This window comes from Mus caroli, chromosome 1 (genome assembly GCF_900094665.2).
Source record: "Mus caroli chromosome 1, CAROLI_EIJ_v1.1, whole genome shotgun sequence".
In the NCBI taxonomy this organism is placed as follows: Eukaryota; Metazoa; Chordata; class Mammalia; order Rodentia; family Muridae; genus Mus; species Mus caroli.
In genome coordinates this window covers 47758273-47780772 of record NC_034570.1, presented here as the reverse complement: position 1 = coordinate 47780772, position 22500 = coordinate 47758273, and the positions used below count along the sequence as shown (strand labels likewise).

General features: G+C 39.8%; 1 protein-coding gene across 5 annotated transcripts in view; it reads left to right on the top strand.

The window, feature by feature from the left end:
* Window positions 1-22500, top strand: part of Hecw2 (HECT, C2 and WW domain containing E3 ubiquitin protein ligase 2) — a 374063-nt gene that overhangs the window by 344697 nt on the left and 6866 nt on the right. For all 5 annotated transcript variants that reach the window (XM_021160080.2, XM_029476576.1, XM_029476580.1 and 2 more), the window contains 6 exons: window positions 902-1000; window positions 7128-7257; window positions 8223-8369; window positions 9121-9235; window positions 11952-12037; window positions 12933-13045. In XM_021160080.2, the coding sequence (XP_021015739.1) occupies window positions 902-1000; window positions 7128-7257; window positions 8223-8369; window positions 9121-9235; window positions 11952-12037; window positions 12933-13045 (690 nt within the window). The remainder of the gene's footprint in view (window positions 1-901; window positions 1001-7127; window positions 7258-8222; window positions 8370-9120; window positions 9236-11951; window positions 12038-12932; window positions 13046-22500) is intronic.

The window sequence follows — 22500 nt, the reverse complement described above, 5'->3', positions numbered from 1 at the left end:
AAAGAAAAACCAGAAGTGGAGAAAGGTTCTTTGGGTCATGAGGTTATTGACAGTGAAGAGCATTAGCTTTCAGGAATTACTCTTCAAATTAACTTCTTGTTTCGTTACAAATTCAGAGGCCTCCTAACTCTGGCAGTTACAGCTGTGCTAAAGTAAGTGGAAATAAAGAGGGTCAAAAGTTGCTGGCCCTGACCTCACAAAGCCTGCCCAAAACTAAAATGACAGACCCCACAGTACTGTTGAAGGCATCAGATTTAGAAGAGCTTGCCCCAGGTACTTGTGGAGAAGGCATTTGTGTGCCTCAGGCAGAAAACCCAATCCTAACAGATCTATATGGTAAAGTTTCCAAGATGATTCAGAATAGCACTTCAGTTTGAAATTTTAAGAGAACAGAGTGTCTCATGAGGAAAGCCCCCCTCCCCCGCCCCCACCAATGTCTGTCTGTATACTTTGTGATGGTATTTACCATCAGGAGTGAGGCTTGAGAGAGAACAAAGAACCTTCTCCATCTGAATAAGGGCTTTTCCTCAAAAGGGAATGGCCCCTACTTTGCCTTAGAGAAATCAACTAATATCCATGCACAGAAACTAAGGAAGACATTTTCCCAACCTTCCAAGTCTTTAGCTCTTGGAATGGTTTGGGGGAAATTTCACTAAAAGGTAATGGGGGGACTCATACTATCATATGTGGGGGGTGATGGGGGGTACGGAGTGACATGGAGTAATGCTAAGGTGTCTCTAAATATCAGAGGAGCAGATTTCCTCCACAAGTCAATCTAAACACTGGCTAATGAAGACACACACTATAGTGCCTAAGAATTTGAAAGTCATTCTAGAGGGTAGACACAGGCCTCAAGACACTGTCCAGCGGGGTTCCCCCACCTTGTGTTTCTCCCTCATAGGTTCAGATTCAGCGGGAGGATCCTCGGCCTTGCACTCATACACCAGTACTTGTTGGACGCCTTCTTCACGCGACCCTTCTATAAGGCTCTTCTCAGAATGTAAGAGTACCCCTGTGCTTGTGTGGTTGGCATGTCCAACTCAAAAACGCTTTACTGAAGAGGTGTATCAAGGCCTCCATTTAGCTGCATGCTATCACAAATCAGTGGTTGGGTAAATAGTGGTTTAGATTTCAAAAGTGACTCCAATTTCAAATATAGTTGTCATGCTTCAGGCTTACCTGCAGGCCCTAGTCTGTTCCTCCCCGAATAGTTTATTCTCATCTGTGGTGACGCGTGCTTCTTTAAAACAATTTTACTTCAGACACAGCCCTTAGATTCTCGTGGCATCGTGCTGATTGTTGATAGAGTAGTTGTGGGTGAGTCGTGGTGACTCACGGCCTACACTCCTTTATGAAGTACACGTTGTATTTTGCTTCATACACTTCCAACAGCTCACTCTTGGTCACAAGTTCATTTTCTTTCCTTTCATTTCCATTTTAGTTTTGGTTTCTTTGGTAGATGTAGGCAGTGCTCTGCTTTACTTGAGACCTTTCTATATCAAAATGGCAGTGTATGGGCACAGATGAAAAATTAGCATCCACAGAATGCTAATTTTTCTTTGTTTCTACCACACTGTATGATGATGGTTACTGTACAGTGTAAAGCAAAACCACCCTGTTCATTAGTCAGTATGCAGTCATTTACAAGACAGTTGTTGGGGGATGGGTAGACTTAAACTTGCAAAGTAGACAAGTACTGAGTCATGGCTGGGAGCTGTCTGGCACATCCTCCTATCAAGCCCATGGACCTGTGTTCTCTAAAGTGGAAGTCCTGACCTCAAATGAAAGCCAACAGAATGTTTCCCATGAGGCTTCAGTGTACTCAGTAGGAAAACTCTCCTTCTGGGCAGCAAGGACCATTTCCTGCTTCCCCCCGGTTCCTCTGGGTAGCCCCTCACCTTTGCACTTCATTATCTTCTTCTCATAGCTTCATTGGGTTTTGTGAGAGGGATACCCAGTGATCACATTTACTGTAAATCACAACCTCCCCACGAGTTAGTCTGAGTTCTCTCCCTCCATTCAGGAGATGTGGATAAATGCCTTTTAGCCCTATCTTAGATTGTATTGCTGCTTCTGATATTAATATTCAACTCTGGGATAGCAGAGACAATCAGAAACTAAAAGTTTCCCTGGGTCTTTCCTATGCTGGCACATGTGATTCTGTTCTCCCCCTTGTTCACCTTCTTGCTCCTCTGTGGCCTTTCCTATGATTTGCTCTTAACCTTGGTGTTCAGAAGCTTTCATTCTGGACTGTTGTAGTTACCAATTAATCTCTTCTCTAATCAACCCAATGTTCTGAGTTCCTGACAGAAAGATATATACATGTAGCCTTATATTTTAATATGTCTTAAGCAATTCAGTGCTTGGGCCACTCCCAAACCTCCATGTGACTAACACACACCCCCTTCGGTATTCCCAAGTTATTATTTACTAAACTCTATAGTGCATCTTTGTTGCCCTAGACAGGGGTCCTGGGGCTGCTCTTCTTGGGCTCTTACTTGTTGGCTGTCTCTCTGTCTTGCACTTCTCAGGCCTGGTCTTTACTCCTTTTCCTGGCATGGTAGTTCTCTCTTTTCTCCTCTCCTGACCCTTTCCAGGAATCCTAAAAGTCCTGCCCAGCCATTGGCCGCCAGCAACTTTATTTACCAATCAAAACCAACTGGGACAAGGACCATTAGCATCTTTTATGCGGATTCTCGTGCAATTTGGGGGACCCAGTTGGCATAAGTAGCATTAGGCCAAATCCACAAAAATTCCCCCTTTTCATCTATTAAAAAGGCCTTTCCTCCCAGACATATAGTGAGCATAGTTATAATAGTTACATAAACTATAATGTATGATATGTACTAATAACATCTAGTCTATCAATTTTGTCCATTTAGGTACATTACTCTAACATCTATCTTAACTTGAAGAGTTTATAATTTTAGATCTGAATTATGTTTTGATTTTAATTTGCATTACCATCAGAAAACCATCCTATTAAATCTAGATCATCTTTTTAAATGTTAAACAACTTAAGTTTGATTATAAGACTATAACTAAATGGCTGGAGGGCTCAGTTGTTAAGAGCACTGACTGCTCTTCCAGAGGTCCTGAGTTCAATTCCCAGCAACCACATGATGGTTTACAACCATCTGTTAATGGGATCCAATACCCTCTTCTGGTGTGTCTGAAGACAGCTACAGTATACTTATATAAATAAAATAAATAAATCTTAAAAAAAAAGAGGACTAGTCTTTAATACCATCAGAGATCTAAGAACAAATTAAATATTACCTGAATATTTAGGAATATAATATATAGGAATTACAAAAACACAGCTTTGAAAACTTAAGCAAGTTTGTAGAGACACCTGGACAGTCCCCTATTCCTCAAAACACTGAAGCATCTGTCTTTAGCCTTCTGGCCCAGAACCATCTGACAGACCTTAGTAAAGCATGAATATGAGGACTACCTTACTTTCTCTTGGCAGAGCTAAGCTGTTGACTGTATCACATTTTATGTCCTTTCCTGGACAGTATATTTTTTTGTCTGTAGATGAATTAGGGCAATTTTTGTCCAGTGGATACCTTGCCACAATTGGAGCAACTCTATATAGAGGTTATGATGTTTAATATCTTCTTTGAACTGTGAAGGGGATACTGCCAGAAGTAGACATATCTCCCAGTCAAAATATTTATTAATAATGAATTTAAATAATGAATTTAAATGTGGATTTTTGATGTTTTTGAAGACTGTCAATATATAGTATATCTGAACTGTTAAACCTTGACTACTCTTAGCTATTTCTATTTGAATAATATTGAAAACATTTTGTTATAACTAGTTCAGAATCTAATATAACCATGAGTTTACTATCTGGTACTTACATTTTATTACTTCAACAGTTTGTGATAGCAGCTATTAGAAGGACTGAGTCTTAACTGAGTTGCATAGGCACAATGAGAGTATCGGAGAGTAACAATATTAATTTTAAATTCTGTATCAATATACAGAGAATAACAATGAAAACCTTAAATTTGTATCAATATATAAATTCTGTACCAGTATAAGAAATTATAACTTTAATTTTGTATTAGTTATAAAGATGTCTGTCAATGTAAGATTATGGCTATATAATGTTTTAAGAATAAATTTAGCAATCTGTCTCATATATAATTTTTTTATAATATTACTCTATTCCCCCTTTTCCCCTTCAACCCTCTTCCTTTTACCTAAGAAAGAAAGGATAGAGAAGAGGAAAGGAAAGACAGAAGTCATCAAGTCTATTTAGTTTCCTTCCTGTTCAAAATTATGACCATTTCCAAATTATCTCTTAAAATGACAACCTAGCTATAATTTATAAAATAACTATAACCAGATACTCAAACCCAAGGAATAGGGATGGCAATTCTCTATGGCTTCTTCCTACACACACACACACACACACACACACACACACACACACACACACATACACACACACATATATACACATAAATTTTTTTTTACATGTGTGGGGAAGGAGAGGAAAATTGGAAAATTTGGTTAGACTTAAGAAAGCTAGCTTTAGTATCTCTTATCCAATCTCTGTATGCTTAGAAGGCTCAGGGCTTGACTGAAGTTTTGACCGGATCCATCTGAAACTCTGGATGAACTGAGGTCATGAGGAATCACCAGTTATTTCCGAAGCTGTTCTGGGAGCAAGTCTCTGGAAACAGCTTCAGGAGGCACGGAGCTGGACCAATAGTTTATTTTTGGTGTTCCCGAGAATGAATTTCATCAGAGCTGCACATTCTGCAATATACGAATATGTCCTGTTTGATTTTCTTGAATTTTTCTTTTCTGTCTTTAGCCAAAATCTTCAGGGGGTCTTCTCCTATCATATCTGATTCATATCACTTTGGAAGGGGTTCAAAGTATTTTTTCTTTCCTATTAACACAAATACAAAGCCTCTCTCCCAAAAGAGCATGTCTTCAGTCTAGAATCCCAAAGTCATCAAAGGTATAGATTGATTCAAATTAGCAACCTCCTTTCCCTTTAGGCTCACTCTATTTTGACCTCTCTCACAGAGGATTTTTAATACCATAACCACCAAACATATAACAACTTGCATTTTGATAAATAAAACAATTTAAAGCAATTAAAGCAATCTAAACTATTATTATTATCTATTAAGAGAATGTTCCTTCCTTATCCCCTGCCTTGTTCTTATACGAGATCAAGGCCTAAATTTCTACTATCTGTCTGAGATAAGGTTTTTCTCCCTATCCCCTTCCCTGACCATAGACATACCCATAAATTATCTTGTTGGTGAGTCTAGATCCTGTCAGTTTACAATATTAACCATCAAAGCATTCTTTCCTGTCTCTGTTCCCATTGAAACAGAGGGTTCTCATTTATGGTCCCATTGAAAGAACATGTACTTTTTCCCATTGAAATTATGTGACCTCAAATCTTTTCAGTTCCTTTCACTAAAAGTTGTTGATGAATTCAGGCATCATGGTCCCTATCAGAGTTGACCTGTGTCATGAATTCATTTGCTGTCCCTATTTTAGATTATTCTCCTTTATACTCCTTTCCAGTATAGCCCTTTACTAATTTCTGTGTTCCTGCCTCTGTACTCTTAATAGCCTTTCCCTCGCTAGAACATTTACTTTGGCCACATTGCTGAAGTGTTCTGATAATTGATTTCCATCCTATTTTAGATAATCTTTTCAGTATCTTCCAGAAAACCTCTTTATACGTCATCACCCACATCTGATTACATCATTCCTTGTCTTGAGCCTGAATCACTGAGACTCTTAGAGTGGCACTGACAACTCACTTCCAACTACTTTTCTGTCCTCATTCTTAGGATGTTAAGAGTGTCTTATGTTCAGTATTCCAAGACTCTCCATGGGCTTGGAGGATTTTGCACTCTATGCCTTTAGCTTTGTTTTTATTGTTATCTCCTCTTTTCTCTCCTCTCCTGTTTCCTCTAGCCCATTCTATTTCTATCTCTAAATATCATAATCCTGAAAGATTTAATACAGGCATCATCTCTATAATATGTCTCCCTGAATGTCCAAGTCAAAGCAAATGTCCCTCTTGCCCACTTCCTCTGATAACTCTTGGTTTTATTTACCTTTTCTTCCTTTTCCTTTTTGAGACAAAAGTTTTACTCTATGTCCCAGACTGGGCTCACAGTCCTTACCCACACCTCCCAGGTGTTGGAAGATAACCATGTCCAGTCTTATCAATCATTGATTGACAGTAACATGTATTTTAAATTGTGCATGAATTTTAGCACTCTCTACTCTGTGATGCCACCTGTACTTTATATTAATTTATTCACAGTGTACCTATCTCCCCAAGATCACTTCCCTTCAAGAGCAGCAAGATCATTAAGTAGTTACTAATATGCATGGTGCACATTCGATGCCAAATAAGTAAATAAATAAATAAATAAAATAAACAAGACAATCCTTGAAATAGAGCTAAAGGGCAGGGAATTTTAACACAGCTGTAGCAGTTCAATTACTGCCACCTTACACCAGGCACATAATAGTAACTCTTAGATCTTGTCACTGCAGAGAAAAAAAAGAAACAGTAGTGGAGTGAGGTATAGGAAACTTTGCAATTATGAAAGAGTTCTTTGGCTTACAATTTTTTGAGTGGTAGAATAAGAACCATGAAATACTTATAGTATCTAGTCTTTTTAGAAAAGACAAGTGAAAAACATAGATAATACACAATAGAAAAATCAATAAATGATTTCAAATTATGAGAACAATAATTCTTGATAGGATATCGTAGCTAAAGAGAATACAGGTGCAAGTTGTCAACTTGTTCCAGTTCTAGAGCTAGCTGTGGTTGTAGATGACCATGTAGATGACAGCCATTCTTTGTACATTTTGGTTCTGTTTTTTGAGATAAAAGATAGGTAAGTGCTTCCTAAGGCATCTTCTGTATCCCAGATTGAAAGACATATACCACGTATCTGACTTATTTCAGTAGTGTGATTGCTGAACACAGCAACATCACAAAACCACGGCCTATTGAATGGGTCTTTCTCTTGCCACGAAGCCTGAGCCTCCTTCCTTGTGATTCTGGGATTTGCTAATACCAAGGCCTGTGTGCTTGCTTCTCTTTGTCATCTCAGCCTGTGTGACCTGAGTGATCTGGAATACCTTGATGAGGAGTTCCACCAGAGCCTTCAGTGGATGAAAGACAATGACATCCATGACATCCTGGACCTCACGTTCACTGTGAATGAAGAAGTTTTTGGGCAGGTCTGTTACATGCTAACTGAAGGCTATTGGCTGGGGAAAAGTTAATGCCATGACTAAGATCACATGTTAGTATTTGTGTCTTATTGGGTGATTTAACTAAATTGTAGTAAGCTCAAGGACAAAGATTAACTACAACTACAACTAAAGCTAAAGGCATATAATGCAAAATTCTGCCAACTACAGATTAAGAGGTCCTCATTTGTAGACTATGAGAAACATTTATATGCTGTAAACAATCTTTTTATTTCCAACTCAAATTCTCATACAAGATGTGAGAACCTTTAGATATATGTAGAGATATGAGAATGTATTGTACATAGAATGCATTTGAATGTTATCCTTGGGTTGAATATTAAATTATTTAATTTTAATTAATATAAAATTAAGACCTCTTTAGATTTTAAAACTGTAATTGATGTTTTGGAACAGAGAGAGTGTGAATAATATTTTAGAGATGTGTTTTCCTTGAAATTTGATGGAAGGGAAGACTACAAGATGTCTGTCAGTAGTCCTGACTAGGCATTGGTACTTACATGGGTTGCCTGTATTTCACGTGCTTTCAAAAATGAACTCTCCATTTAAGATTTACTGGAGTGTCTTTCTGTATTCCTTAAGTACACCTTTCTGGCTCTGTAGGCATAGTTGATCTTTATACCTGACCTGTGGGACCCTTTGCGGGGTCACTTAAGACCTTTACATGGGCTATGTAGGACCATCAGAAAACACAGATACTTACATTACGCTTCATAGCAGTAGCAAAATTACAGTTATAAACAATGAAAGTAATTTTACAGTTGTGGGTCACCACAACACAAGGAACTGTATTAAGGGGTTGGAACATTAGGAAGGTTGAGAACCACTGCCTTAGAGGCTTACCCACTTTCGGGATACACCCAAGGTGGGGACGGGACATACACCTGATCCCAGCTTGTTTTCTGATCTGTTCTTTTGCCTTTTAATGACAGATTACTGAACGAGAGTTAAAACCAGGGGGAGCCAATATTCCAGTCACAGAGAAGAACAAGAAGGAGTACATTGAGAGAATGGTGAAGTGGAGGATCGAGAGGGGTGTGGTGCAGCAGACAGAGAGCTTAGTTCGTGGTTTCTATGAGGTAAACAGCCCTGGCTGACAACTGCTGGCCCACAGCCCACAGCCAGGCTGCCTGTCCATTGTACCATGCTTCATGCATAGACTATTTCTCTCTTCTCTCTTGCTATGTTTACTATTGTCCTTTTAATATATAAAAAGTCAGATATATTCCTGTATATCCCCAAGTACACACGTGAAAGCTTATTGTGGATATCACCACTGTGAATGGGATGCTGATTTTAGGTGTATCACTTTAATGCTTTAATGACTACTGATAACATAAAAGTTATAATTCTTACTCATGCTTAGGTATGCAAAATTAAATCTCATGCTTGATATATGCAATGATTGTGTGGGGGCCAGAATTTATCACATGTATTCCATGCAACTCTCTAGCTCTTTTTCACAAGCCAAACAACAAACATCTATATTGGTCAGTTATCACATACGAAGCAAAAATCCTCTGATTCTAGTACTAATCAGACTTAGCATCTTGCTTAGCTTTGCCTTGCTTAGCATCTGAGACCAGAGGAGACCTATCCAGTGGGATATGGTGATCAACCAAAACAAAAATTCTGAGACTAATCTTACAAACTTTCAACTAGAAACACAACTTCCATCTGTAGAAAGTATGAGAAGTTCTCACATACCAGTAGAGGATATAACCATAGTGCTCTTGAAATTCCCTGTGCCCTGTGTTTTTTATAAGTCTTCCTTTGGCTGATTGTTTCTCTCGGTTTCTAAGTCATACCTGTGCTTTTTCTATTCCACAGGTAGTAGATGCCAGGCTAGTATCTGTCTTTGATGCAAGAGAACTGGAACTGGTCATTGCTGGCACAGCTGAGATAGATCTCAATGACTGGAGAAACAACACTGAATATAGAGGCGGTAAGGTTTGGTTTATGAATGGCTAGATGTACGTTCCAGGGAGCCTAGTTCAATCACAGGTCTGAGCATATAGAACATACCAAGGCGCTTGCATTAATCACTGGTCTGTCTGTTGCTGTTTTTCTTGAGACCTTGGGCAAGGTCAGTCCCTTCTGTACCTAGTGACTTCATTAGTCAAAAGGGGAAGGACTGTTTACACCTCATTTGAGGATGTCATAACTCCTAATTGCTGGTGAAGAAATGTGATCAAAAGAACACCAATTAAGTATTAGATGACATTGTTGGTGAGGCATGGGAGGCTTAATATCCAACTGGTCAGACCCGACCTATCCATCTACACTCAAAACTTCCAGACGCCACACCCTTTGAGCCTCCTAACCTGCAAAGGTTTGCTGCAGTTCCTTGAACCATCTATCAGTTATAACTCATGGTTAAAACACTAACAGGGAACAAAAATGGGTTCTTAAAATTCAGCATATCCATCTGCAAGGTCCTTCTAAACTGGACTATCGAGTTTGGTTGAGAACTGCTGTAAAATGATTTGGATTGGGGTTCGTTGGAAGTAGCTTCCTGTAGATCAATACAGAGTTTCAGTAATTTGGACCAACATGACTGAGATTATCCCTTATTTAAAAAGGTGAAACCTAAGGACAGCCCAGAGTTAAAAGTTTTGTCTAATAATTTTGAGTAAAGAAAGTATACATTTGCCGGGCAGTGGTGGCGCACGCCTTTAATCCCAGCACTTGGGAGGCAAAGACAGGTGGATTTCTGAGTTCGAGGCCAGCCTGGTCTACAAAGTGAGTTTCAGGATGGCCAAGGCTATACAGAGAAACTGTGTCTTGAAAACAAACAAACAAAAAACAAAAACAAAAAGAAAGTATGAATTTTCTGGGATGAATTGTAATGTTGGGGTTTTCTCTAAAGGTCTGTATTAAATTGAGGTTTCCATCCCTTTTATTTCTGAAGTCAAACTGTGAAGTACATTTTATCTGGCTGGACCCATGTAGCATCCATATATGACATTGATTATTACAGAAAGCTTTGTTAGCTGAATTATTTTTACTAACTAAAATGCAGTTTCCCTGATATCCTCCTTCACGTTCACGGTAACTATTATTTCCTTATACTTTACCCCTAGAAGATTCTCAGAGTAGCGCAGTAATCAAAATCATTTGTGTACTCACACCGTCTAAGATTTTTTTTTTAAATCACTATATGTGAGTAAATCCAGGACCTATTTTAGTGGTAAATCTTACCAAATGAGATCCTTAGAAGTGATCAGATAAAGGACAAGACACTTAGCTGCCGTGTTTGCCTGGCACGGCTAGTTGGCACCATGTGAGAAAGCAGTTGCGCTGCCGCCTACCATCTGTTCATCCAGCAGCTGTCTGTGGACCAGACGACGGGATAGTCGTTCTTCTTTCAAATTAGGCTTGGCACAAACAGTCAGGGCCAAGCAGAAGAGGGCTGCCTCTGAAGGACAGCAACCTGTAGTGCCTCCAGCAGCTCATGCAGCCATCTTTCGCTCATTAACCAAGTCTTGCCCAAAGCCTGGACCCTGATGGATGCTAGAACCGGCCTAATGCTGCTTATCCTTCACTTGGGCTCTCTTCTCAAGGGGAATAAGGATCTCTGGTGAAATGGCAAATCCTAAAGTGAGATTTCTTGGTAAATTTCACAGCTCTGGGAGCACGAGGACACATTCAGATTAAAGTTATCCCGACTCACCCTCATTTTGGGGAGTACAGCACAGAATTAAAGTAGTTTTTGTAAAATATGACTGTCAGTTGATTCAAATCATTGATTGCACATGAATTCATGTCAGTCTTCTCTCTTAGAACTTAATTATCTTTTACTGAGAGGTTTTAAAACCTGTTACTACAGCTTTAACCCAAATTTGTGAGATAATTCTTTTGACACCTCATTAAATTCTGCAGAAATATGGAATAAAAGTAAAACTGTGATAATTAGGCTTTATTAGTTGGAAAAGTCAAAGGTCTCTTTCCTGTTTATTAATAAATATTATAAAAAATAATCTGGTTTTGTTTATTTTAATTTTAAATTCTTTCTGTAGTGCTGAGGATTGAATCTAAGACCTTGCACTTGCTAGGCAAGTGCTTTGCCATTGGGCTACATCCCCAGTCACAGTAATTTGGTCTCATTATTAATTATGAGTAGTATACATAGCTTTTAGGGAAGAACTTGGAAACGAAATAGGCAGCTTTAAAATTGTTTTCATTGTTTTTCTTTGCATATATAAATTGTGTGATTAATACATCTCTCCTTCATCAGGAAATCCTGAGAGGGTCAGTTTTCTTTGCCCCAAAGCTTAGTATAGTGTTTGGAATAATGGTATTTGAAACCACTGAGTGATTGTTTCTTATAGAAATCATTTCTTATAGAAATGATTGAAAGCCTTTCTAGTCAGAACAATTGTATTTTTCAGAAATGATGAAGCTAAAGTAACTCATTTGTTGTTCTTCTCACTGCTAAATGAAAACAGAGTTTTCCTGTTGGTTTCACTTGTGCCATCTTATTTAACTTTTGATACCTGTATGGTCATATTTGCAGTCCTGTTCCTTAATCTTAAATTATAAACATTTAAAGAATCCAGGATGCTGATTTGTGTGTATAGTGGTAGTCTTTTGGCATATATTTCTGGGTGGTTTAAGATAGAAGACTCCAAGTAACATGAGCTTTTCTGCTTGGTCCATAGGGTACCATGACAATCACATTGTAATTCGGTGGTTCTGGGCTGCAGTGGAAAGATTCAACAATGAACAACGACTAAGGTTGTTGCAGGTAAGATGCCATTAGGTCATCAGTCTTTAACACAATAATATATTGTTGGAAGGGTATATACTTTCTAGAAATTTCTAGATATTCTTCATAAATACAAATCTTGTTTATCTGGCTATGACATTTCCATACCCTTTTGCATGTATACTTTGTGTACTGTACCACCAACCAAATCAAAGCATTTTCTAAGGCCTGTAGTGAAGTGCCAATGCAAGTCTCTGTAAACCTGGGTTGTCATATGCCCTCAGGACAGGTGGGTCCTTGTAGTGACAGCATGTGGCCCTCTGAAGTCAGTGTCCTTAGCAGAAAAAGGGAGGCTGTTCAGTACTGTAAGAAAGGACCCTGTTTGTTGATATAGGCCTCTTCCTTTGTTTGACTTTCCAAACTTTGTAGAGCAATGACATTTTGGAGAAGTCACTGTGTTTCATGACATTTGTAAAAAATGTCCAGGGTAATGTTGGTAAGACTCCACTAAAGCATTAGATCTGAGGAAGCCTCTTGGACACTGAGGCGGAGCCTTAAATTTAGACTTGGACTTAGAAATTGCTTTTGGATTATGATATGGAACTCAGATTTGCAGCCCACAAAATTCCTAAAACTTATACCAAATTGATAATAGGGTTTTATATATATATTCATTTTGGTTTAATTAATAGACTCATTTCGTTCATCTGCCATAGAAAGTGTGCCTGGCTTAACATCCAAGCAGGCCAGCCACTCAGATGGTTTTCATCCTGTTTCCCTTTATCTCTTTAGTTGTCCTATGTTGATGACACGTTGGCTTCTGAAATTCCCTACTTGTCCCTCTTCCTCGGAAGTGCTTTACAGCAATAATGATGTACCTTTCCTGGATCAGGTCTCTGACTTCAGCTTCCCCTTCTCTTTCTGTGGTTGATAGTTTGTTACAGGCACATCCAGCATTCCCTATGAAGGATTCGCTTCTCTCCGAGGGAGTAATGGTCCAAGAAGATTCTGTGTGGAAAAATGGGGAAAAATCACCGCTCTTCCCAGGTAAAAGAAAGTACTTTTTACTCCTAACACATGCAGAAAAACTTCAGCTTAATATATATTTATATTATTTTTATTTATGTGAATAAATATATGTGTATATGGATCAATCATTGTTTTATGTGAAGACTGGAAAAGAGAAATGTTTGAGAGATGATATTCTCTCTAATCACCTTCTTTAATAAAGTGGGGAGAAACAAAATATCTTGTTTGGCTATATGTTGAATACATGCATTTGTATGTCAAAGTACAAAGCACGACAAAGGCAGAAGGCTTACTAGCTTTAGTTAGGCAACATCTGTCATCAAACTTGTGGCTTGGCTCTAGAAGGCAACAGTAGTTAGGATTTCCATTGCTGGGATGAAACGCCTTGACACTACCTATACTTTAAGTTTGGTTTGTTGGATATACAATTTTTTAGGTCATTTAAATCAAGGGAAGTTTTTCTCTCTCATTCAACTATGCCAGATAGTGTTGCTATGTTTTATTAATTTAAGCTAGCCATCATGTCTTTTAGGACTTGGAATACAGTGCTTCTGGCTTTCAAAGTCTGTTTATAACACCAATAGACATGCTAACATGAATGAAGGCTATAACCCTAGACAAAGAGCCATAGGCATGCTGGGCTGAGACGGATGAGCACCTCAACTGGTCATCCAAAACCAGATGGTCAGCCATGAAAGTGCACATCCAAATACATTATACAGTCTGAGCAAGTTATATTTATGCTTTTACAAACATACAGAAAGAGAGAGAGAGAGAGAGAGAGAGCACAAAAGGAAAAGAAAACAAAGATAAAGCACCCATAAATTTGAAAGAGAGCAAAGAAGGGCACATGAAGAGTTTGGGGTGAGGGAATACTAAGGGGGAAATGAAGTGTTTATATTATAATCTCAAAAAACAAAACAAAACCCCAAACCCTTGAAAATGAATTTAAAAACAAAAACAAGGGCTGGTGAGATGGCTCAGTGGGTAAGAGCACCCGACTGCTCTTCCGAAGGTCCAGAGTTCAAATCCCAGCAACCACATGGTGGCTCACAACCATCCGTAACGAGATCTGGCGCCCTCTTCTGGAGTGTCTGAAGACAGCTACAGTGTACTTACATATAATAAATAAATAAATCTTAAAACAAAAACAAAAACAAAAACAAAAAAAACCCCACTGTGGCCAAAAAGCAAGTTGAGGAAGAAAGGGTTCATTTCATTTTACGACCTATCACCCAAGGGAATCCAGGGCAGGAACTAAGTCAGGAATCGATGCAGAGGCCATGGAAGGTGCTGCTTATTGGCTTACTCCCCATTGCTTGTTTAGCAACCAATCCAGGTGTGGTCCCAACTACAGTGATCTGGGCACTCCCATATCAAACATCAATCAAGAAAATGCACTATAGGCTTGCCCACAGGCAATGTGTTCAGGGCATTTCCTCGATTGACTTCTTAAAGAACTCTAGCTTGTGTCAAGTTGACATACCTGAGCCAGCACAAAGCTCTGATGATAAATCACTGTTGAAAAGGAGTAGCATATGGTAGCTGTTGAATAGGATTCAGCCTCGTGGATGTGTTGCATACCTCTGTAGTGGTCAATATCTGTTCTCATTCCATTTGAGTCCTCTCTGTACCAGACTCAACAATATCATACATTTTGTTGGGGTTGAAAACTATTGCTTTACTGTGGCTAACAATAAATACACAAAGCTGGCAGGTAGGGCTTGTGAAGAAAGGAGTTAAATGGAGCCAACTCAGGGCCTTGCCTGAGCATCTCACCTACCTATGCACATCACAGGTTATGGATAGTAATTCTACAACATCTTTAATGGTCTTACCAGAATATTTAATCTACTAATTTTTACTTATGCTTGGGTAATGAGATTTTTTTTCTCCTCCCTTTAGTGAATATTTGTATCTTAAAAACAGATTTATACTAGCTTAATAAGGTTTTCCACTCTTTTGAGAAACTTAAGAACATAGAAGAAACAGGAAAATTCAGATTAACTGTGTGTCATGTTTCTATTCAATCTATTTTGGTGAAACTACCAAAGTTTATGGAATTGACTGCAGTAATGAAAGGTATAGCTGCTGCTCACAGTTAAAGCACTGAAATCTCCCAGAGCCCTGTTGGGTGGAGAAAGATAGTTGGTTACAACCCCTATCCTCTTTTGACTTGTGCTGAAGATTCCTGAAGACACTTTGTCACTGGCTTTTCATTTGCTGTTGCCTGTCACCGCACTGTGTGCCACCTCTTCTGCAATTAGGTAGTGACATAGCAAAGCAAACAGAAGGCTGGAAGGTAGAAATCCTGGATTCCAGGTCCACTTTATCATCATCAAACTTTGTGATCTCCAGGACCACTACATTGTGAATTTCAGGGTTCAGTTGCCTTATCATATAGACAGTTGGTGGGGTGGTATGTTAGCTTGGGTTGAGTGAGTGGTAACACCATACAGTTGCTGAAGAGTCTTGATGGTTGCCTGCGCTGGCATCGCTACTTCCCCTGGTAGTTCCAGAAAGTTCTCAGGCTGACTCATTGTAGATGGAGCTGTTCGTCAGAACCATTGCAAACACACAGTTGGGTAACAGCTATTGTCATTCTTCCTCTCTTGCTGTATGGGCGCCTGTTCCTACCCTTATCATAATGCAGCACAAATAAAGGTGTTATTATCCATCTCCATAGAACAGAAGTAACAATGCCCAGGCTCAGAGAGTATTTCTAACACCGGAACGAGATAATATATTAGAAAGTCTTTAGGGAGTGTATGCTTTCTTGTTTCCGTTTAAGCCTTTAATCCTTAACCTGTGTAGCTTCTGTACTACTCAGATGAATGCTCTCTGTCTCTCTGTCTCTCTCTCTCTCACACACACACACATACCTCATTTAGACAAAAAACATAAGAGAAATCACTTCAGGGCATAGCAGTATAAGTTTTATCAGAAGCAACTTTTTCACTGAGAACCTTTTATGAGATTTAAAGTATCACTTGAGTATAAAGAAATCGGTGAAGTCTGTTCGGACCTAAAGACATTGCTTTATATTTCTGAGTCTAATACTCCAAAGACCAAAACATACACACTAAAGCCCCACCCCCACCCCCGCCACTCCACTAACCCCTCGCTGTTTCCTGGTTTCACAGAGCTAGGGGGCTGGTAGGCCTCAAGCCAGTCAGCTCCAGTATATTCTTTTCCCTCTTAGTGATTCTGTGTCTATCATTTAAGTTGTGATACTGTACAAATATACTAGATAGAACCAATGTCCTCCTTACTAAAAATAAATATATATTTTTTGAAACTCCCCTCTCACAAGTATAGAATCATCTTCCCCTGAGAAGCTCTAACCCACAGAGTTGGAAGGGTGTGAAGGGTGACAGCTGTCATTGCAAGCCAGAGTGATGATGGAGAGGCTCTTGGACAGATAATTCAGTCTTTCAACCTTCCAAGCAAGCTAGTGTGACTTGTGCTCTTTGATTGCTTATGCTCATTCTGTGGTAACCCTGGTAGCTCTGATCAAATGTTCCTCAAGAAATGTGTTTATTAAAAAGTATATATGGTAGTCTCTGGAGCCGGAACAAGTTGTATCCAGGACTTTCCCCCCTTCTTCTGTAGTAATAAAGTAACCAGTGATTTAGCTGATAGAGACTTGAGACTTACTCAATGGCGTTTCCATGGAGACTAGCAGCCTGAACTGATTACTGCGCTTCCTCTGCTTTGTGGCTGCTGGTTTCGCTCAGCATTTGCATTTCTGTAGAAGACTTCCTACCCCCTGGAGCTCTGAGGGGTTTTATGAGTAAAGAGTAAGCTCACTTTATGGCATTTCCTCTTAAGCAGTCAGTTCACATGCCAGTCTGCAAAGTGCAGAGCAGTGCTCTCTCCTGAGTTCATCTGAGGTTTCTGCCAGCGGATTGAAAAAGGAGAGAGAGAGTGAGAGAGCAGCAGGGACTGCAGCCGCTGGGGAAGGGTGGGCTTTGACCAAAGAGAAGATGTTCATTTAGGAAGTTAGTTGTGTCATGAATTTGAGAAGACTGAAATGTCAACCCAGAAGTTAGGAGAGTAAAGGGAAGAACTCACTCTGGAACAGAAGTCTCGAGGAAAGGATTTTATACGACAGAACGGCACTGCTGGTTTGTGATTTTTGGAGCCCAGGTTGACCTAGAATTTGTAATCCCCTGCCTTAGCCTTACCCTTACTCTCAAGGGTGCTGGTGTCTGGGGCGCACACACTGCCACACCCAATGGAACAGACCTAGAAACATATAGTAGGTTTTTTTTTATTTCTCTTTCTTTAATGAGAATCTTTTTCTCACTGGAAAATTATACTTTTTATTTGTGATATAAAGCGAAAACTTTTTGCAAACATGCCAAAGGAAATATTTAAAATGTAAAATACATTAAATGTGTATATCACACACAAATATATATATATATATATATATATATATATATATCTCCAGTCAAATGTCCAACAGTCTGGAGTGTCTGCTTCTACTCATCCTTAAGTTGCTTGCATGTGGACACACACGTGTACAAATTTGAAAACAAAAACTGCACTGCATAACCTGTCTGCAAGCTGATATTTGTGTGTGTGTGTTTCACACCATTAATTATGAACCTCTTTCCATGTCTTTTATTGCTCTGCAGTATCATCAATAATGCAGTTTTTCCTCCTCCAATAAAAGAGCGTTGTTTACCATCCAGGCCCTCTTTCAGCTAGTCAATAGAAAAGCACAGAGGAGTCCTGAAATAAAATGGCTCTTTGCTCAATTTAAGGAAAAAAAAAAAAAGGATAAGGATGAGTTCTGGACACCCGTTGATGTCCCTTTTGTGGATCTGTCCTGCTGCTGGTGTCCAGTGAGGCTGTTAATGTAAGAGGACTTGTGATAGGTTCTCATCGTTTAACCTCTAAAACAATCTCTCTCTTCAACACCCCCTGCCCGCCCACTCAGTTCTGTATAACTGAAATACTTAAAGATTTTTACCTTATTCTTCCATTGAATTAATTTATGAGCTTATTAGCATATGTAAATGTGATAGCTCTTTTGGGTTGGTCTTTACTTTGGTAGGTAGGTAATTTATTATAAAAATAGATTGTGAATCCAGGCCAGGTGGTGCCTACCCTACCTGTAATTCCAGAAAGCAGAGACAAGGAGGTTGAATGTTCAAGACCAGCTTCAAAGTCCCTATCTTTAAATTGGGGGGGGGGGGGCGCTCTAAAAATAGACTCAGGTTAAAAAGTAAATCATTGAAAGAATTTGCAAAATTTTAATGAAGAGATTATCTTGCTCCCTGCAGTAGGAGATGACATAATCCAAGTCAAATTTACTAACAGGCCTTGAAAGCTGTTTCATAAATCATTCTGTAAGTTTATATTGGTGGGCAACAGGCAACACAACTGCTAAAGATTAAGCTGTTCCTTTCCTTTGGCTTCAAGAACACAAACTAGGTTCATCTCTTATCACCAGCCTACTCCATGACACACTCACCTCTCACCTGGATCACTGCAGCAGGCAGCCAGCCAGACTCCTCCTCCTCTGCTCCATCCACCCTCATATTATTCATCCCACTTGTTAAGGTCATCTCTCTCCCCTACTTGCAGCCTTCAGTTGCTGAAATAAAATTCAGGCTCCTTCTGAAGCACTGGAAGGTGGGAGACCTGGTCAGGACCCTAACTCAGACCTCTCAGCCCACACCTGCCTCAGCCACTACCTCTTGGCTGTTCTTCAAACATAAAGATTCAGTTCTAGTTGAAGACTGTGGGACCTGCTGCCCAAGTCTACTTTCTGCTGGTCCACATCCCTGAGAATTCAGCTGAGATGTAACCCCCTCAGAAGAGCCCACCCAACTTCTTCACTTAGGATTTCTGTTCATTGTTCTGGATGCCTTAGTTCTGTTAGAGGACTTACCTAATTCACCCATGAAGTTTAGTTCGCATTTGACCTTAGCAGTGAGCTGAACACTTGACACCCAAGGCATACTGTTTGTAAAATGTTTTTAAATTTGACTTTCTATGTTCATCTCAAAAGCTCAGAACTGCCAGGCGGTGGTGGCACACACCTTTAATCCCAGCACTTGGGAGGCAGAGGCAGGCGGATTTCTGAGTTCGAGGCCAGCCTGGTCTACAACCTGAGTTCCAGGACAGTCAGGGCTATACAGAGAAACCCTGTCTCGCAAAAACAAACAAACAAAAAAGCTGAGGACCGATACTAGCATCCACACTACCAAGTTTTAAAGTCTAAATGAGGCAACACACACTAATGCACAAATTAAGTGAAGGCTAAGACAGCGGTCAGTAGATGTAGGTGAAGAAGGAACTTGCTTGGAATGCATAGTTTGGGGCATTTCTTCTGCTAGTTACCTGCAGGACAGGAATTCCTGCTGCTGTAGCATTCTCCACTGTACTCATAGATCAGGCATCTCCGCTAAGGTGATCTCATGAGAAGACTTAGAAACATGGAATTCCCTACTCTCACTTCAAACAAGTGCTTCTGTGACACACACAGAGAACTCTGTGCGAGTGGCCCTAAAACGTAAGGAGAAAAGTGGCATGAACAAACAGCCAGGATTTTGCCCACCAAATACTATGCAAACAAGTAGTTGGAGTAACTAGCCTAGGTTTTGTTCCCTTTAGTTTGTATTTATTGACTGGTGATCAGGAGTTGTGTGCGACCATAGGTTAGATATCTGTGACCTAGTTAGTGTCAGCAAGTGTTGATGTTCTAAACTTCCTAGTTCAAGAAGGTAATTAATAAGGATACTAGAGAAAGTATTAACATTTTTAAAGAATTAAAAACATTAAATTATGGCAAGTTTTACCTTTATTTTTGCTAATAATGCTACCCAGGCTAAGAAAACTGGCACTGGGAACCTCCACTGAACCCTGTCACTCAGGGTCTTATTTCATCCTCTGTCCTTTATCTCCATCCTCTATTCTCTGCCTTGTTTAGTGGTACCTCTGCTGTCTCCCTGCACACCCAGCCACTGTTCTCTCTCACCCATCAAATAACTGGAAAGGACTTTTGCATGGACACCCAGCCTTCCTTTGGCCATCCTCCCTTTCCGGCCTTGTCACTTGCATTTCTCTGGTTTCCTGATGACACAGTGCTTTCTCTCCCAGGCTTCCAGACTTATCTGTTGGGAAACATCCTTCTTGTTGATCCAGGAAAGCCCTGCACACCTACAAATCCTTCTAGCCTTGGCATGGACAGCTTCCTCTTCAAAGCCTTCCCCAACTTGTAACTGAACAGACTTGTAACTCATTGTATGCTGAACCACATATAACCCACAGGAATCTTTTGTATTAATTAGACAAAGGTATCTCAGTCTTCAGGAAAAAAATACATCCCAGATCTGGGACTAATGGTTTACCAAATATCTAATTAGAACTACTTGCCCTGGGTAGATTGCCCAGTTCAGAGCACAGGCTGCCTGACCCTTAGGCTTTATTTGCTGTGCGTGTGAATTCTTTCAAGAACAGACCTTTCTTCCTCATCTGCCTGAAGAGCTCAGTGAGCATTCGGTTTGGCAAGTGAAGAAATAAGAAGGTGTCATATAGTGGAAGATTTAAACTTTGATCACCAAAGCCACTTTGCATGGCAAACTTTCATGATGTGGGACCTTTAAGATGGAAAAAAATAGAGGTATTTTTCTTTTCTTTTCTTGTTTGTTTTTGGGTTTTTTTGTTGTTTTTGTTTTTTGGTTTTTTTGGTTTTTGAGACAGGGTTTCTCTGTATAGCCCTGGCTGTCCTAGAACTCACTCTGTAGACCAGGCTGGCCTTGAACTCAGAAATTCGCCTGCCTCTGCCTCCTGAGTGCTGGGATTAAAGGTGTGCGCCACCACCACCACCGCCCAGCAGGTATTTTTCTACTAGTGAGATTCTAGAAGTGAATGGATTAGATTCTTCCCAGGCATCCACTGGTCTCCGGAACTGGGAACTTGAAAGCCAGAACAGGATGGAGATGTGAGAACAGAATCCCTGAGGATATACCAAAGCAGGCAAGAGCTATTTCCTCCAGGCACAACAGCCCACAAGACTGTGAGCGAGCCCTCTTCTCTAGATACCTGCAACTAAGTAAAATTTGGACTTAATAAATCAGTTTGGGAATACACACATTACCAAAGAAAATTTGACATTGAAAAATAATGTCTCAGGATCCATGCATAACTCTTCAGGGTGGTGGTGGTGTTTTTGTCTTTTTTATTTGTTTGTTTTGGGTTTTTTTGTTTGTTTTGTTTTGTTTTGTTTCTTGAGACAGGGTTTCTCTGTGTATCCCTGACTGTCCTGGAACTCACTCTGTAGACCAGGCTGGCCTCAAACTCAGAGATCCACCTGGCTCTGCCTCCAAGTGCTATAATTAAAGGTGTGTACCACCGCTGCCCCACTTCTAGGGTGTTTTAAGCATTAGTTTTGATTGACAAATTTCTTAATGAAAAAGTGTAAATAGGAATAAGAAAAGTGAGGTGAGATGTGAAGGGTGAGATATCACTGCAAACAAAGAAGAGAGTGTTGGCAGATTCTAATTCAGAAAATGATTATTTAATGCTAACACATTTTATTTTTTTATTACACCTGTTACTTACAATAGGGTTCATGGTTTTCCTTTCCTGTCTCTGTCTCTGACTCTCTATTTTATAATCTTGATTTTAATTTCTTCTTTGTCTAGCATTTTGGGTGCTTGTATAAAAACATTACTTTGGGGTGTAGAATAAGAGAAGGAGTGAGTACATTCACTCCAGGCAGAGAGTTGTTAATCAACTGAAGTGGCTTATAAAAACAGAGCTGTGAGGCTTAGTGGGTTAGATAACTGACGAACCATATGAAATCCAAAAGAGGGCAAGCCTATGGCCCCCTGTTTAATATCAGAAAAATCCAGAAAGCCATTAAATCAAACCATAGATCAGGAGGTCTTGAAAATCTTGGTATTGGTGCCAGCATTGGTTTCCCAAGAATGGGTTCAGACTTGAGTGGTTCTGGCTGCAAAGACTGAAGTGAGGTAAACTCATTATGGCTTCAGGGTGGCTGGCTTTGGAAGATTTGAAGAAACATTCTCTTACTGAGACTGAAAAGCTGGGTGCACTTTTGCTGCCAATATCAACACAGTCCAGTGGCCCTCCTGGTGTTTTCTGCTCACTTTTGTAGGGCACGGAAAAGCCCCAGAAGTTTTTGTTTTGTTTGCTTGCTGCTCTCTCTCTCTCTCTCTCTCTCTCTCTCTCTCTCTCTCTCTCTCTCTCTCTCTCGGCTCATACGACAAGCTGATGGTAAATGTTGGGCAATGTATTTAACCATACTTCCTCAATTTCCTTATTAGCAATGCTGGCTTGTTTGTATGCAGTTTGGAAAAATCTGCAAAGCACACAGAATGTCAGTGTGGATATCCACTTTAGATATTGTATTTCTAATTGGCTTGATGTCTCTCCATGGTGGAGACCACCTACATCTGACTCATATGGAAGTGAATCTTAAAATGCAGATC